The 17,030-nt window shown below is 38.6% G+C and overlaps 2 protein-coding genes across 2 annotated transcripts in view; both read left to right on the top strand.

Moving 5' to 3' along the window:
* The window catches only part of LOC107683631 (sphingosine-1-phosphate phosphatase 1-like), a 36,244-nt gene extending 26,534 nt beyond the window's left edge, over positions 1-9,710 (top strand). The window contains exon 3 of the mRNA XM_016479700.1: positions 8,453-9,710. Within this exon, the coding sequence (XP_016335186.1) occupies positions 8,453-9,004 (552 nt within the window). The 3' untranslated portion in view covers positions 9,005-9,710. The remainder of the gene's footprint in view (positions 1-8,452) is intronic.
* Positions 9,711-15,363: 5,653 nt separating this feature from the next.
* Positions 15,364-17,030, top strand: part of LOC107683929 (WD repeat-containing protein 89-like) — a 3,015-nt gene continuing 1,348 nt past the window's right edge. The window contains exons 1-2 of the mRNA XM_016480006.1: positions 15,364-15,768; positions 16,398-16,674. Of these exons, the coding sequence (XP_016335492.1) occupies positions 15,364-15,768; positions 16,398-16,674 (682 nt within the window). The remainder of the gene's footprint in view (positions 15,769-16,397; positions 16,675-17,030) is intronic.

Raw genomic sequence — 17,030 nt, 5'->3', positions numbered from 1 at the left:
ATGGAATGGATCCGTGTACTGTAGTAGATATATGCAGTCAGCAGGCGGTTGGTTTAGTTTTTTTTTTTGACATCTCCATGTGATCCTGTTCGTTATCGCAACTTGGCTTCTCTAGAATGTAAAAAAGCTCTTTGCTGTTGCACTGTACACATACTATAAAATTCTGATTTTTTTCTGTCATATGTACTTATATGGGCTCCTTATATCATTTGGTTCTTTGGTGTCCTTTTGGAGTTTCTAAGGGTGCTTTCACACTTGGTTCGCTTGCCTTGTCCGAACCCGAGTTCGATTGCTCCCCCCTCCCCCTGCCCCCGCTGGACTGTGTTCACATTATATTATTTGAGTCTGAACCGCGGTTCGTTTGCATCATCAAGCCAGCAGCTGTTTACCCCGTTGCTTAGTAACAATGGCGCAGGAGAAGACGGCAAAATGCGTAGCAAGGCTCTCTTCAATTTTATATTTATGTTTTTGAACCGTTGGTTTTGATTCCAAAGCTTCAGTACATAACAGCACTTACGTCTGCCTTACGAATGTACTGCAAATGCTCTAAAGTACTCTGAAGGTGAACAAAAATGAGATATACAGCTCTCTGCTTGCAGTGCGTCAGTCACGCTCGTCAAGAAATTGAGTGAAACAAACACACATTTTTATCAAATAATACGGCATTAATAGCGGTTCACTTCCGTGACATCAGCAGCGAACCGTACCGGAGTTCACTTGAACCGTACCCCAGACCACCCTTTTTAAGCGGACTTGGGTACGGTTCGCGGGTGCGCTAGCACCAAAAGTGCTAGTGTGAAAGCACCCTAAGAAAGTGCAGTAAACGGTAAAACTGTTTGCACTCAGTCCTTTGTCATGGACTGACGACATGACACGTCTTCCTTTGATGAAATATTTTATTTACCCTATAGAAAACAACTGAAGAAGTTACTTTGCATGTTTGTGAAAGTTAGTTTGCCTCATATGTGAGCTGGGTGCATTTGAATGCCTCAAGGCCAAACTAAGGTGGCTTTCACACTGGGCTCGTTTGCTGTGGTTCGAACCCGAGTGCGATTGTTGCCGGCACCCCCCGCAGCGTTGGTCTGATTTCACACTCTCTTGATTCTATCGAACCCCAGTGCATTTGTGGTCATCTTACGTAATCACAAACGTGCACAACGTATGATAGAAAACAGAGCGTGGGTCAATATATTGTGTTTTTTAATTAATTTGGTACTATTATGTGCAGCAGAGTAAATGACATATGGGTTTACTGTATGTGCGTCGCATGTAGACGGCTATTTTGAGGAGACAGCGGACTACCATTCATTTGCCACTCTGATTGCTGTTGCCAAACTAGCCAAACGTACCGAACTCTGACGTCAGTCAAACCCCGGTAGGGCTGAAACGATTAGTCGACATAAAAAATTGTCGACAAATATTTTGTCGAGTAGTCGTTTGATCTCATATGACCTAATGTAAGAGCCTGCAATAACGCGGTTTGACCAGTGTGACGCTGTAACATAAGACTGTAATTCAGCTCTCCTGATGCAAATCAAGAGAAGAAGACGCAGCGGCAGCGCTTCAGAGCAAACGCAGCCAAACCTGAGGCTGCTGAGCGGCGTTTGGATGAATATGTAAATATATACTGCACGCTTTCCTCTCAATAACAAAATAAACACTGACAGCGGTGAGAAAGCAGCAGTTTAAAACGCATCTGATTACAGTGATGTGGATGTTTTCACGAGCTCTGCAATTCAGTACTCCAGTAAAGTCCAATCACGTCACGTTTATTTATATAGTACTTTATGCAATAGCCTTAAATCAAGCAGCTTTACAGTATTATTAAACATGAAAAACCAGAGTCAGTGTTGTTTTCAGTTAGAATTACAACTTGATTTTCTGTTATAAAGCAGCTCTCCAGTGTTGAGCTAGCAAAATATAAAATCTTTTTATTAGTGGGGAAAAAACATTTAATTAAAGTTATAGTTTAGTTTGCAGAGATCAAAGCTTGATCTAGTTTTGATTATCATAACAATATAAGGTATTTTAAGAGCGATTATGTTGTGAATATTAGTTTATCCAAAAATAAAACGTCTTATCACTTAAAGGTGCAGTAGGAGATCTTGGAAAATGCTAACTTTAGCCTGATAGCACTGAAAGCGAATGTCCCACCCTCCCTGCAATCGCCGTCCAAAGCCACGCCCCTTAACGCATTTACGCTCACAGACCAGAATACCAGAGACAACATTACTAAAATAGGCTACATCAGCGGTTCCCAATTCCAGCCCATTTTCCGAAGTGAAGTAAACAACGGATTTCCCCCGCTCAGGGAGTAGGGAGCAATGAACACTGTGTAGGGATCATATCGATCGGAACACAGTTCTTGCACGTAGCTCACTTCTAACGAGCTGGCGGGAGGACTGGATTAACCGCTGGGCTACATTATGTGTCATTCACCAGTGAGAAAACATTAAAAGTACTACAATACCAGGAAGGAAGATCTGGTTTTTGATGATTCTCGCTCTGTCTGCACAGCGTGCGTGAACGCGCTGATGACGTATCCTGTCTGCGCGAGCCGGGTGCGCAGAGGTATGATAATACATGCGTTGACAGGCAGGTAGGAAAGCATATTAAAACGCTCGGACCAAGCATTTTGATTAGACGAACATTTCTTGATCATACACCTTCCACAGAATATATAAATACAGACAAATACATTTAGACCACTTAACTTAATGATTGCTATCGGGATGTGAAGAGACTTTCAACCAGCATAACAAGAAATGTTTCTGAAGACAATCACCTATTGCACCTTTAACCTTTATTTTGTTTCTTATCCATATGATTTACAAAAATATATTTTAGGCAGAATGATGTGTCATTCAGCTACTTTTTCATATAGCTAATTAAATGGTGAATAAGAGAGTTTCTCTGCCATCTCATTTTGTGTGCCAAATATATTTATTTGTATAAATTAATTGTATAACTGTAATTACATAATGACTTTCAAAAGCTGAAGTGATTACCTTAATTTATTTGTTAGAATATGTCTATCTCAATATTTTAACTAATTGCAAAAGCTGAATAATCAATAAATGTCTACTGATTAATCAGTGAAATAATTGATGATTAGTCGATTAATCGGTCTAATAATCGCTAGATTAATTGATTATCAAAATAATCGTTTGTTGCAGCCCTAAACCCCGGTGCGCACCAGATGTGCTAGTGTGAAAGTGCCCTCTATATAGGCCTCATGGCCTATGTGACTCTGCTTATGAATAGAGAATAAATAAGGAAGTACCGGAGAAGGGAGATGCCACAGGAAGAGATAGTGTGGAAAGAGATAAGGTGTGTAAGACTTATTAAAACCCTGACAGCTCATTAAAACCCTAAAATGTATATGCCTCTGCAACTTTGGGCACTGTAGGAAACTTTTTCCTCGTCGAAGCAAAGACCAGGATACTCTTGGGTATCTTCAGCAGAGTTCTTTATTGAGACAAGAGCCATTACAAACAAAAGGTGATAGTCTCAGTAATCTGGTTCATTTGACTAACAATAAGAGAACAGGAACAGACAGGAACCTCTTACTACACTTTGCTTAAGATAATCATTTGTTTGATGTCATTTACCTTAAATGCTAAATACAATGTACTTCACCTTAGTTTTTCAGTTTATATACTATTACATTGGAACCTAGATATAACATTTTATAAATTTGTAATACAACAGCACCCAGAATGTGGTAGATAAGAGAAGTTATCTTTTGAAAAACAGACTAGCAGGTGGTTTTCTACATTGAAAGCAAGCATTATGAAAACTAATAAACAATTGTGGAAAAGTACTGGGAATGACATATCAACAAGTGGTCTGTACGCTCATTGGACAGTGACTAATAACGAAATTGTACAAAGATGGTAGTCTGGACAGAGACAGATTCATATGTTATTCAGGCATCTCGGCTTTGTTGTCATCTTGCAATAAGTCTAATTTTGACTTTTGGAACTCTGCCTCCTGAGCATTATTTTGCAAGACAGAGAAGACTTTTCTCCATAACACCTTCTGTTTCTTACCCCAACATAGTGAACTACTTTGTTTTTTCGCCAAGCTCATAAACGAGTTCTGTTTGGTTCTGTGGCATTGTTTATTTTCAGTGCCTCCAATATGGCCGAGTTCCTGATTGATGACGTGTCGTGAAAACACCCTATTAAGTGAATTTGGACTAAAAACATGTCATTAAATGTTCTCCTTGTTTGACAACAGGTTTGTAAACTGGCTCACACACACATTGCAAAACAGTATCGCACACGTGTGGTAAATTAATTCATCGCACAGACAGTTTTTTGCATATATATGTATATATATATATATATATCAGGGCTCGAAATTAACTTTTTTACTTGGTAGCACTGGTGCTCCCAACTTCAAAAAGTTAGGAGCACCAGCAAAAATGTAGGAGCACTCACCAAAAATTTAGGAGCACCACAACTACAAATTATATATTAACAGATTTTATCCTTACATTCTTAACTTTAATGCAGATTTTGTATTGGTTAATATTAGCTGTCAATCTCTCAGTCACCGCTTTCCGCTAACTACCGTGAGAAAAAGAAAGGGCTGAAGAAGAGAGAAAATGAAAAGAACACAGATTTCTTTTGTAAATAACCTAAAGTTAAGCTCTTCTTTGGCGAGGGTTAGGATGGTGTATGCGGTGATATATATATATATATATATATATATATATATATATAACATATATGTCGCACTTTACAGCCCTAATACATGAAATATTTGTACTATATCGATATCACAAACTGATATATTTAATCATACATGTTATTTCTGCTATTTGCAGATTTAGGGCCTGTTTACACCTGGTCATTTCATGCGTTTTCGCTGATCAGATATCTATCTGATTTGTTCAAACGTTTCCATTTACACTTGGCAACATAAATGTGTCGTCGCAAAACGGATATAAATCCCGCGCTATATTTAAATTTAACGGAGTTCACGTCAACGAAATCAACGCGGCATCAGCACTGGAAAGATAAGTTTGTCTTACTACTTTTAATGAAGATGATTGTGTGTTGACGGTCTGCGTCTTACTTTGTTTCATTCGCGGCAGTTTGCGTGTCGGCTTGCTGAAGAGATATTCGATGCTGCGATGCGTGTTGCATTAGCGCAGTCATATCTGACTATAATGTCATATAGCCTATAACACGCTCTCACACGTTTATTATTTTAACATTTTGGGAGGAGTAAAATTTACATATGTGGTTTCAACAGCCAGATGCATTTGCACTGGTCCAGTTTCGTCTGGAATGTGGCCCAGACAACCTCCTGAAGTGGTTTGAGCGATCGGATTTATATCCGTCTCGAATGCGTTTCGGAGGGCATTTACACCTGGTCTTTTCACGATTGGATAGCTATCTGATCAGACAAAACGCATGAAGTGACCAGGTGTAAACAGCCCCTGATTACATCTGCTGTTATCTAATGCTCACTTAATGTTCATCTTTAAATGAAATGAATATCCATCCATTTTTCATACTGTACATTATAATGTTGTGATTTCTAAATTCACTTGTAGCATTAAAAACGACTGATTTTAGTTTTCAGATAAATGTAAAAAAATAGTATAGAATTTTAGCATCTGACATTTACCAGTTATCAGCCAAAACATGAAAATAAATGTCAGCTTATTGGTGTCGTTTTCACCTTAAAAATCAGACTTAAGAAGACTGCTGCTTTCATAAAGGCCAGGAAACGTTATGAAATTCCTCGTGGGGCGTGTGTGTATGTTATTCTTTGTTTATCTATGTTTGTATGTGGATGTTATCTGTTGTGTGTGTATTAATTTTAAGGCAGTCACACTGGGAAGAAAAAAATCCCTGGTGTTTCTTTACTGGGCCGGATAATTGCCAGCAGTAGTGTGTATTTGTGTGTGGATGCAGGTCAATTTAATATGTCTTTACTAAACGTTTTGCCTTTTTAAAGGAAAGTCACACGCATGGCTTGAGTAATAAGCGGTTTTGTGTGACCTGAGGCTACTCAAATAGACTGTGAGTGGCCTGGTTTAACTACATCCATCTGTTTGGGTCTCATGTTGCCTGATGCTGCCCCAAAATCCCCATTCATTATAAGCATGTATCATGCACTAGTACAGACATGGTAAATCCCATCCGTGATGTCTCGTTACAGTAACAAACTGTGTAATTTTGCAAAATGATTTCATCTGTTGGCGAGGTGTCTGTCTGGGTGTCTGTCTTTCCTCAGTCCTGAAAATTTGGTGTTTCATCTGGGTGTTCTGTTCCATGTCTGCTTTAAGCAGTAATGTCACCCTCAGGGTGACCTCATCCATCTGGTCGCCCTTTTGGGGTGATGAGTGGCAGTTGCCCTAGAGATTGTACCCTTGGCAACCGTGTCTTAACACCCATATTCACGAGACAAGAAGGGATTGGGAAACTAATCAGATGACACACTTTTTTGGGGAAATGTTATGGCCAAATAAAAGGTTTTTTCAAATGATTATTCATTATGTTGCTGATTGCCTGTAAAAAGCTAATGTTTTAATATGCTGCTGTTTTTTTCATATAAATTGACAGTTTCAAGATCCAAAGTGATACTAATCTTTTAGTCAAGCTTTTATCTCTAGCTTTGATTCATTTCTCTCTATTGTAATGTCATTTTTAGCCCTTTTCTGAGTTTCATGATGTGTTTGCGTACACAAATGTGGTTTATTGACAGAGACTGTTTGATCTGATTGTCACACTTTGACAGTTGAAGAATCACTAGAACAGACTGAAGAGAGATAGGATAACTCTATCTGACTTATTCGGTCAAAACAAGTACACGCACATGCAAAAACAGTAAACCCATGTTTAACAGCAGATGTGGAAAATTAGCCCATAATAGTTAATGACTGATAGATGAGGTGAGGCATATCTCTTGAAGACAATGTTTCTGTCCTTATGAACATATCTTGAAAACATCCAGACAAATGTACTTGGGGTCCACAATGACAACCGTTTCATAAAGGGACTTTGACTTTATGCCAGTTGACTAAACATATTATTGTCTAATAGGTTTCACACAGATGTGTGTCTGTGTCTGTGTCTGTGTCTGTGTGTGTGTGTGTGTGTGTGTGTGTGTGTGTGTGTTTTGTGGTCTGTGGAATCTCTCATGCAATGCTGAAGTATTCTGACATTGGACGTCTCCCTCAAGTCTTGCTATTTGTCGAACACACACATAAACTGTTTAAGACAAGAATGTAGTTAATTGTCCTTTTGCCATGCAAAGCTGACCAATCTGACCTCTTGCCCTCTGCCATTTTCTGAGACAAGTTTTACCCTTTTCTAATGTAAGAATTTGGATCTTTGCCAATTTATGAGAATGATCAAAAATATGATAAAGAGGGTACAAAAAATCATTTTTAAATTTTCCAAATCTTGTGATGTTTGTAATTGATCTATTCCTTTAAAAAGAAGAGGCAGATAAGATGCTTTGCATTGTTAAAATTTATTGCAGACCACATAAGAATAATATTTCATCAATTACTACTTTATGAGTGCATAGTAAATCTAAGTCCTCAGTTTATATTGTAAAGGTTGTCTGTGGTAACAGCAACCAGAGCGTGGAGACTAGTGAAGGTAGAAATACAGACAGCAGCTGTCTGTAATTTAATAATAAAGTCAAATTTAAGTCATTTTTTGTAATTCCATATATTTGCTTGTATGAGTTATCAATCTTTTTCAGTCTCAGTATGAAGGCCTGTTCACACCATGATGATATTTGCTGTGGAAATTGGGTGCGATAAACATTTTAATTTGAAAAAATGGTCGTTAATGCATCTGTTCAGACCAACATGAACATTCACATGCCATCAATGTCACTGAATTTTTTTTAATCTTAATTTTTTTTTATCTTACTGCTAGACCAATAAGATTTGAGCATTTGGTCACATGCCCAGAGCTGCTGATTACGTAACTTGAGTTACTTGTAATGCGTTACCCCCAACACTGCTACTACCTCTGCTTTTCTAAAAGTGACACCTACTTTCAGAGAGTGAGTTTGCATTTTCATTCAGCTTGTCTGCAGTTTTTTTACACATTGGTCTGAACAGACAAATCACATGTGAAAATCAGACCAAATTTTGGTTCCAAACATGAACCGGTATTTATTTCTCCTGTTGTTCCTCTTTTTCCTTTGCACCTGCCATTCTTGTTTGTTCTTGTTTGTAACAATGTATTCAGAATGACATTTGTTTATTATTAGGTCAAACTTCCTCTACAGATTTACATGTCAAATAAGGTGATATTTAAATATGTATGTTCTCTATGTCAGCCTCTTTCAAATGTAAATCACCTTTTGTTTTTTAATGACGTCTTTGGGTCTCACATGCATTTTGTTTTTATTCCTGTGGTTTGCTGTTAATATATATATATATATTTTATTATTTTTTTATGCTCTCCAGGACATTATTGCTGGTTTTCTGTACAGTTTGCTGATCCTGGTGGTCTTCAGTCATGCTCTGGACATCATCGACACCTTTAACTGCACACATCCCTATGCCCCGCTCATCATCATCTCCCTTCACGTAGGACTAGGCCTCTTCTCCTTCACCTTGGACACCTGGAGCACCTCACGCGGCGACACTGCCCAAATCCTGGGCTCTGGGGCGGGTATTGCCTTGGCATCCCACATCAACTACCACCTGGGCCTTTTGCCAGACCCACCTGCATCAGTGTTGCCTCTTCAGCCCCCATCTTTCACCCTCAGCCTGATCGGACTCTGTCTACTCCGCTTTCTCCTCGGTGTCCTCATTCTCTTGGCTACCAGAGCTGTAATGAAGGCTCTCACCATCCCGCTCTTCTGCTGGCTCTTTGGGATTCCCAGCAACGACGTTCGGAAGGCCAGGCAGCACATGGAGGTGGAGCTGCCGTATCGTTATATCGTCTACGGAACAGTGGGGTTAAATGCGCTTTTCCTTGTGCCTTTCCTGTTTGCACATGTGGGCCTGTTGTGATTAGATGAAAGAAACACCTATTCTTTCAGCCAATAAGAGCCCAATTGGACTGCAGAGGCAACTCCCTTTGAATCAGTGATTGGATGGAACTAATGCCAATCATGTAACACTGTGCTGCACCTTCCAGATGCTCCTCAAATGCGTTTTCCATCATTTATACTGTAGTTTTATCAGATGTTCTATTCAAAATACCTGTTTGGTGCTGATCCAGAGAATATTGCCCTTTTCTGTGCAGTTTGCATGTATAGTACAGTAGCATATCTATCAGATTCTATTCTTATCTAAAATTGAAAACTTTTGTATCCTACAGTGCTTGTTATATTTTTCGCAAGCAATACAGCATTTGTGCTAATTATCAAACTTTAGAGGAATTCTGACTAGTCTTTTGACAAGTTTTTTCATGCCACAGTAGGAGGACTCCAACTCTTGCATCAAGAGTTGACTGAAATTTCTCTTTTTGAAGGTGTGACTCATGCAAATTAGCATGCAAACATCTCTACGATGAATTGGCTGGAACTGATGGCAGCATTTATATTTCTTTTGTTTGCGAGATTTGAATCTGAAATCTCAAATGTTAATAGAGCGTTGGGAGCAGCATTGATCTTTGTGGTAATTTTGTTGTAGTTTATTGACATGTTTAATTTCAGATCTAAAGCAAGTCGGACTGTTTCTCCAAAGACCTTTGTAATGATAGAAGCCTTAAATGGATAGTTCTGTCATTCACTCACCCTCATGTTCAATAATTGACATTCATTCTTCTGTGGAGCACAAGAAAATATTTTGAGAAATGTCATATAATGGAAGTCAATGGGCTCTAATTTGGTTCCCAGTGTTTCCAACTTCTTGTTCACAGAGAAAGTAAGTCGCACAGTTTTGGAATGACATGAGGGTGAGTAAATGATGACAGAATGTTATTTTTTTTCACTGTCCGTTGAACTGACCACTCAAATAGTTTCTCAAGGCATTAAAACGTCTTGGTGATGCACTCGTGATTTACTCTGAATATTGTTTATTATTGGATCAGCTTAACTTTTTGTTCTTATATTAAATACATGTCAGGGAGTCTGGCTCGTAATCAGAATTTTATCAAATCTTAAATCTCAGTCTGCTTATATTCCCTGTAAATTGCTGCTTAGAATATGTGTGTGTGTGTGTGTGTGTGTAAATATGTGTGGTGGTGTTGGTTGCAAAGAAAAGTATAGCACTAGACTAATAAATGCTTTCTCTACTAGCATTTAGCCATGTGTTTTCAGTCAGGTTGAAACACGCGTTTCGAAATGTCAGGTTTGTCACTCAGCCTATGAATAATTCTGCCTTGTGTTTGATGTATAGTTAAGATGAATTTGTGGTACTGATTTAAATGCACTATTCCCAGATTGCACTGCTCTGCTGCCTGCTGTTGTGCATGTCGCTGCGATGATCTTGTAATAGGTCAGGCTTATTGCATGACACTGCTGTGTCCGTGTTAATACTCTTCCTGTGGCCTTGTGTGTCTTTGTGCACATGTAAGTTCCTTTTTTTGCTGAAAGAGAAGGTGGTTTCCCAAATCCTCACTTCTGTAAACAGGATTGTTTAGGATTCTCTGAATGATGAGACAACCAGTTGCTCTTCTCAGCTCAGAGCAATGCTGACCCTAGATTAGAACAATGCAGATCTATGTAATTTTAAGGTCAGAGGTTATATGGAAGAGCCAAAGGTTGGAGGTTGTATTTAGGACAGAATGTGAGAAGGAGATCTTCTTTGGTGAGCATTGCTTTCTGGACCAATTGGGCTTGTTCCTTACTGCGTGGTTCCATAATAATTGTGTGTTTGTGGATGGCAGTAGGTAGATTGTAGCATTTTTCTCAGGCCTGTGTTCTAGTAATCTGTCATGTGTTTATGACCAAATATGAGTGCTTTCAGTAGTTGTAAATCCATTACGTAGGTTAGTTTTCCCCTTTTCAGCCCTACGCTGAATCTGCAGATTTTCAAAAGATTGGATTGCATATCATTCAAAAAGCTCAAGACATGCTGTAGCCCTTTCTTGTTTATTTAATATGTTTTATAACAATATTTTTATATAATTTGATAACTATTTAACAACAGAAAAGTAGTACTCCCAGGTCATTTACCTCATTTTCCCATGTCTAAATGAAAACAATTCCCCTATAATCAGCACCAAATGAAGAAAAAGGCAGCAGAGTCTGTGTGGTCCTGCTCATGATCGATTAATCTCCTGAGAAACTGGTCCAGTGGTGGAGTTTTCATTTTAAAGTGCTTTATTTCCTTTGATTCGGTTTTCTCTGGTTTTACTGAAAATAACACAGCTTATTCTGAATAAGCAGATCTGATTTGGATACCACACAGTGCCTTTTATGTAAATCTCTGCGATGTTTGATAAGCACAGACAATTATTCCCATCTGTTTCTTTTCCATTCTTCTTTCTTTCAACCAAATAGAGCATTCGACAAACTTTAAACTGAATCAGAATTACTGATTGCTGCTCAGTCCATCCTGGTTCATCCAATGTTGTTGTTGTTTTTAATCTACAAAAAAAAATAAAAAATAGAAATGTTGCCTCGGCAACAAGTTTAAATTTGGAGTACTAAATTACTAAACCTTAAATAGAAATACATTAAAACTTTATATTTAAAAAAATTAAATGACAAAAGCACAAAATTAAATTGAAAACTGAAAATATAAAAATAAAAGCTAATTCAAAATATTTGTAAATACTGTAATAACATAAATAATATTAAAATAAGACTGGGTTTATCTGTGATTAGCTCTACATCTTTCTACTGTTTTTCAAACAAGAAAAATGTTGCATGTTAAATGTGTCTTTTATCCTCCACTGGTGTTCACTTTGCTGTCATAACCATTTCATAAATATATTACAGAAATTTAACATTTGTCTCATTTGAACAGACACCCTCCCATTGCTTTGGATGTTTATTTCAATGTAAAGCCACTGAGTGGGATTGCTTAAAATGTCTGTTTGGTTGGTTTGCTTGCTACTTATTGTGTTTTTCATCGTCATTTTTCAGTCTCAGTACCAAATGTGTCCCAGAAGCTTTGGATACTTGTATGCGTGTTTGTGTAAAATGTTATTTTTGGAGTTCTGATTCTCCTGTGTGATAATAATCTTGTTCTTTTTGATTTCCTTTTTAATGATCTGTAAATACAGATGACTTTGCCATCTCTAAATATTGTTGGAGGCATTCTGAAGGTGTTAAGAGCTCGATGTAGGTGCATTATAAAACCTGCAAATACCAACATTTTAAAATGTAACTTTTGAACTGAACTTTCAGACAAAACAAAAGTCTGCTGACCTTCATCCAGTGCGTGACAATGCAAGAATCGCACTCCCACAGGGCTAAAAACGTAAAGCACAAATGACCAACCAAGAATTCAGTGTTATAAGGAGAGCTGTGCCCTTATGTTAATAAAATGCCTTGTTAATAAAGCTTTGTTACATTTTTTTCATAGAAATTGTTATCTGATGATCTTTATTGTTTCCTACTTCATTATGTTTGAATATTATGCTCAATAAAAAGCAAAAAGGCTCTTACTTTGGTCTGTTTCTGAAGAAAAATAAAGAAAGAAATGGCATCTTATTAACAGAATCGTATGACTGGGTTTGATAATCACACATTTGCTCAGTCAATGTTCCACAGGAAGCTTAAGTGTTCCTGCTGAGATCAATGATTTCTCTGTAATGCCTGAAATATTAATGTACATGTGTGAGCAATGCTGAGCATGTTTAGCCGGATAGATTTGCCCTGGCTGTTCACATTACAAAAAAACCCTCTTCTCTTTTCCTTTCACTGTTTAGTCATATAAGATGTAGTATATTAGAAAAATGAGCAAGATCTTATTTGTGTTCATTTAAAATACTGAACACACATGGCTTTTAGTAGATTGTAGAGTATTTCACATGAGTTTCCACAGACCTGGCTAAGGTTTAACCCTGTAAAACCTGACACATGAAATAATAGTCAGAAAAAATTTTTTTGAATGTAGTGTAGTGTGGTTTATTAAAACCTTGGCCAATATATATATATATATATATCAAAAATGTCAACGATTCTGTGTTTTTCTGTCAATATGGGTTGCTGTGTGTACATTAATGAGGAAAAAAAATTAACTTAAATTATTTTAGCAAATGGCTGCAATATAACAAAGAGTGAAAAATTGAAGGGGGTCTGAATACTTTCCGTACCCACTGTATATAAAAAAAAAAATGTTATTGTTTTTTTTTTGGTATCATATTTGATGCATCAGATTTTAATGTCTCAAATATGATATAGTGAGAACATGGAGCTTACACTTGAGGAGGAAAAAAAACACTTCAGTTTTATTCAGAGGCCCGAACTAAGCAAAAATATGATATTTAATGCAGATGTTTTTATTTATATGGCCAAAAAGTAAAGATGAAATTCTGAGCTTGTAATGTAAATCAATGAGATCCTTATAACTAATATTGTGTATGGATAATCAAGTGAACCTAAGTTGCTTCAATCCAGTAAAGTATTACTTATATTATAAAAGTTATTCTTATGTTTACTTTATAAAAATTAAATTAAGATTTCACAGCAAAAAGAAACGTGTAAAATGACCTGAACATATTAACTTTCAATCAGACAACAGAAGTCATGTAGTAGATTGTGAACAACAGGTTTTTCAGCACAATGTTGATCATGTTGATCATTTAGAGGCCTTAGAAATTCATGTATCAAATATGATGCAGTAGGCTTTATAGGGTTAAAGACAGGTTGTTTTTGCTCTGCTTGCTGGCACAAGGCCTGTGTGTGTATGCATACCTACTCAGCACACACTGTACTCTTTACTATACACACCTCTTTGCTTCTCATATGCAGTCAGACACAAATACACTCAACAATAAGCTGGAGCAGCTCAGGGGCAAATTTCAAAAGTTTACTGGTTTACTAAGTTTTATGTCTCGTGTCAAATGCTCATGTCAAGTCCTTGCTATTTAATATAGTCCTGGGGACTTTCATGCAGTCCCTACAGGCTAAAAGTGAACAAAAGGACAGGATTTTTGGAAATGTGATCATAAAGGTTAGCATGGGCCTGCTGTACTGCTCAAGTCAGCAAAATACTTCCTGTCTTCATCTGATGACAATGCTGATTGTTGTTTCAGATGTCAAGTTTCACTCCCGTTTGTGTCCTTTGGGAGTTTAACAACTAGGCGACAAGCGGACAAAGAAAAAAAAGCATCTTCTATTCTCATCACAATGACACCCTTGTTACATTATACTCTTTCACTCTCCAATATAAATGTCCCAGGTATATCTTCCTGTTTAATCTTCTCCAACAGTTTTTGAAAACAGAAGTAGCTAAACGAATTTACAGCTGTACTAGCTTGTAATTTGTAATTGTAAGGGTTTCTGGCAAAGTACCACATATACAACTTGTTTTGAAGCGACTTACGGAACGAAATTAACATTTGCATGTAGAATGGCAGAATGAATGAATGAATAACACTGTTGAAAATGCCATGCGTGCAGTTTTAAGATTGCTCATTTTCAAAAACAGAAAAACACTGCCATCTACTGGCGGCAAAGCGCTGTATAGTCTCTGTTTCTTAACTCTTCACATGTTAGACACCAATACGAATAAATAATGTGTCCGTCGTCGTGTCTCAGATTTAAAAATGTTGATGAACTACAGTTCTTTTTCGTTTTAGAACAAATGAAGCAAGTGTATCGTAAAATGTGTCCGATGCGGAACTAATGTTCAGCATCACTGTGTTTCCGGGGAGAAGCGAAGGAGGTGGCACACTGATGTCTCGCAAAAGCGATCACATGTGAGTGTTTGTGCTATCATTTGTGTCTGTTGATTAAAATAGAGGGGGATTTACTAATGTCTTAATATATGAAGGTATATAGCTGCCTTTTAAATTTTAGAACGCAGATCCCATGTACAAGGATGATCATATTTTGGGTCTGTGGCATTTAAAAATGGAAACCCCCTGATCTAGACACTAAACAATTACTTCAAGCAAAAGTGTAATAAATAGTACAGTAAATCAGTGGCTCTTAAATTATTTCACTTCAGGACCCAGATTTTACATCATGTAGCAACAAATCATAGTCCTTAAAATTAACATTTAAATATTAACATGAACTGTATGATTATGCAAAATTATTTCTTATTCATTAAACGAAATAAGGAAGTAAACAATTATGGTTTTTAATTGTCTCTTCGTTTTCCATGGTTTCATTCTCTTAGCAGGCAATAATTCTGTGATCTGTGACCAGTAGAGAACCTCTGCTTTAAGTCACTTTAGATAAAAGCATCTGTGAAATGACTAAGTCCTCTTTTCCTTTAAGGTGTCAGGGTAATCGGTGACGATCATGGGCACTCTAGAGGACACCTTTAGGACTCTCTCCATCGCTAGGAGGCTGCAGCCCAGTGAGGCCATGTACATTCTGGACCTCTCTCTTGCGTCCTGTGCCAGCGGTGTGTTAGATGTGCTGGCTGTGTGCTGCTCCAATCACTCTGTGCACCTGTACAGCAGAGAGACGCTCCGCCTGGTGGGTGAGTTGCAGGGTCACACAGCTCCTGTTTGTGGGGTGCGTTTCTCTCATCTCTCCCCTCACCTGCTGTTCACCGGCTCTGCCGATGGGACACTGCGGTGCTGGGACGTCCGGCGGCCCGGTTCTGATGCCTCCCAGGTGTTCCGCAGCGATTCGACACATTCGTACTGCTCGTTTGATGTGAGCTGTAGTGATCGTGTGCTGTGTGCAGGCACGGAGCAGGTGGAAGAGGACAGTTTTTTGGTATTCTGGGATGCCCGTATGCTTCAGGACAGAGGTGAGACGGGCTCTGAGATGGGCAGTCTGCTGGGCGTTTACTCAGAGTCACACAGTGATGACATCACCACGGTGAAGTTCCACCCACGGCAGGCAGATCGGTTGGCTTCAGGAGCCACAGATGGGCTTGTGAACGTGTTCGATCTGAGTGCTTTAAGTCACTTTAGATAAAAGCATCTGTGAAATGACTAAGTCCTCTTTTCCTTTAAGGTGTCAGGGTAATCGGTGACGATCATGGGCACTCTAGAGGACACCTTTAGGACTCTCTCCATCGCTAGGAGGCTGCAGCCCAGTGAGGCCATGTACATTCTGGACCTCTCTCTTGCGTCCTGTGCCAGCGGTGTGTTAGATGTGCTGGCTGTGTGCTGCTCCAATCACTCTGTGCACCTGCACAGCAGAGAGACGCTCCGCCTGGTGGGTGAGTTGCAGGGTCACACAGCTCCTGTTTGTGGGGTGCGTTTCTCTCATCTCTCCCCTCACTTGCTGTTCACCGGCTCTGCCGCGATTCGACACATTCGTACTGCTCGTTTGATGTGAGCTGTAGTGATCGTGTGCTGTGTGCAGGCACGGAGCAGGTGGAAGAGGACAGTTTTTTGGTATTCTGGGATGCCCGTATGCTTCAGGACAGAGGTGAGACGGGCTCTGAGATGGGCAGTCTGCTGGGCGTTTACTCAGAGTCACACAGTGATGACATCACCACGGTGAAGTTCCACCCACGGCAGGCAGATCGGTTGGCTTCAGGAGCCACAGATGGGCTTGTGAACGTGTTCGATCTGAGTCTGGGTGGCGAGGATGATGCTCTTGTCACGACCTGTAACTGCAATTCCTCTGCAAGCTCCCTCTGCTGGACAGGTAGCCAGTAACAGCACACCTGACAGCAATCCAAACGATATAACAGTAAAACTTGAGCAATGTTTTTATATGTCACCATGTACAGAAGACAGAGTTCCCTCAGTCATGGAAAATATTATAATTTTTACATTTTGATGACCAGGCCTGTAAAACACTTCTTAAGATGTTTTAATTTTTAATAATAATAATATTCATATTGAATATTTTTTCTTGGTATGCTTAGCCATTAAATTGTGATGACCAGGCCTGTAAAACACTATAAATATTACAAATATTAAATTTAAGAATAAATAGTAATAGATATGCTATATTTAATTTTACTACAAACTGTGCTTTCTAAGTGCAGTCACTTTTAT

The sequence above is a fragment of the Sinocyclocheilus anshuiensis genome, unplaced genomic scaffold (genome assembly GCF_001515605.1).
Source record: "Sinocyclocheilus anshuiensis isolate Anshui unplaced genomic scaffold, SAMN03320099.WGS_v1.1 scaffold413, whole genome shotgun sequence".
Taxonomy (NCBI): domain Eukaryota; kingdom Metazoa; phylum Chordata; class Actinopteri; order Cypriniformes; family Cyprinidae; genus Sinocyclocheilus; species Sinocyclocheilus anshuiensis.
This window is presented reverse-complemented; position numbering and strand designations above follow the sequence as displayed.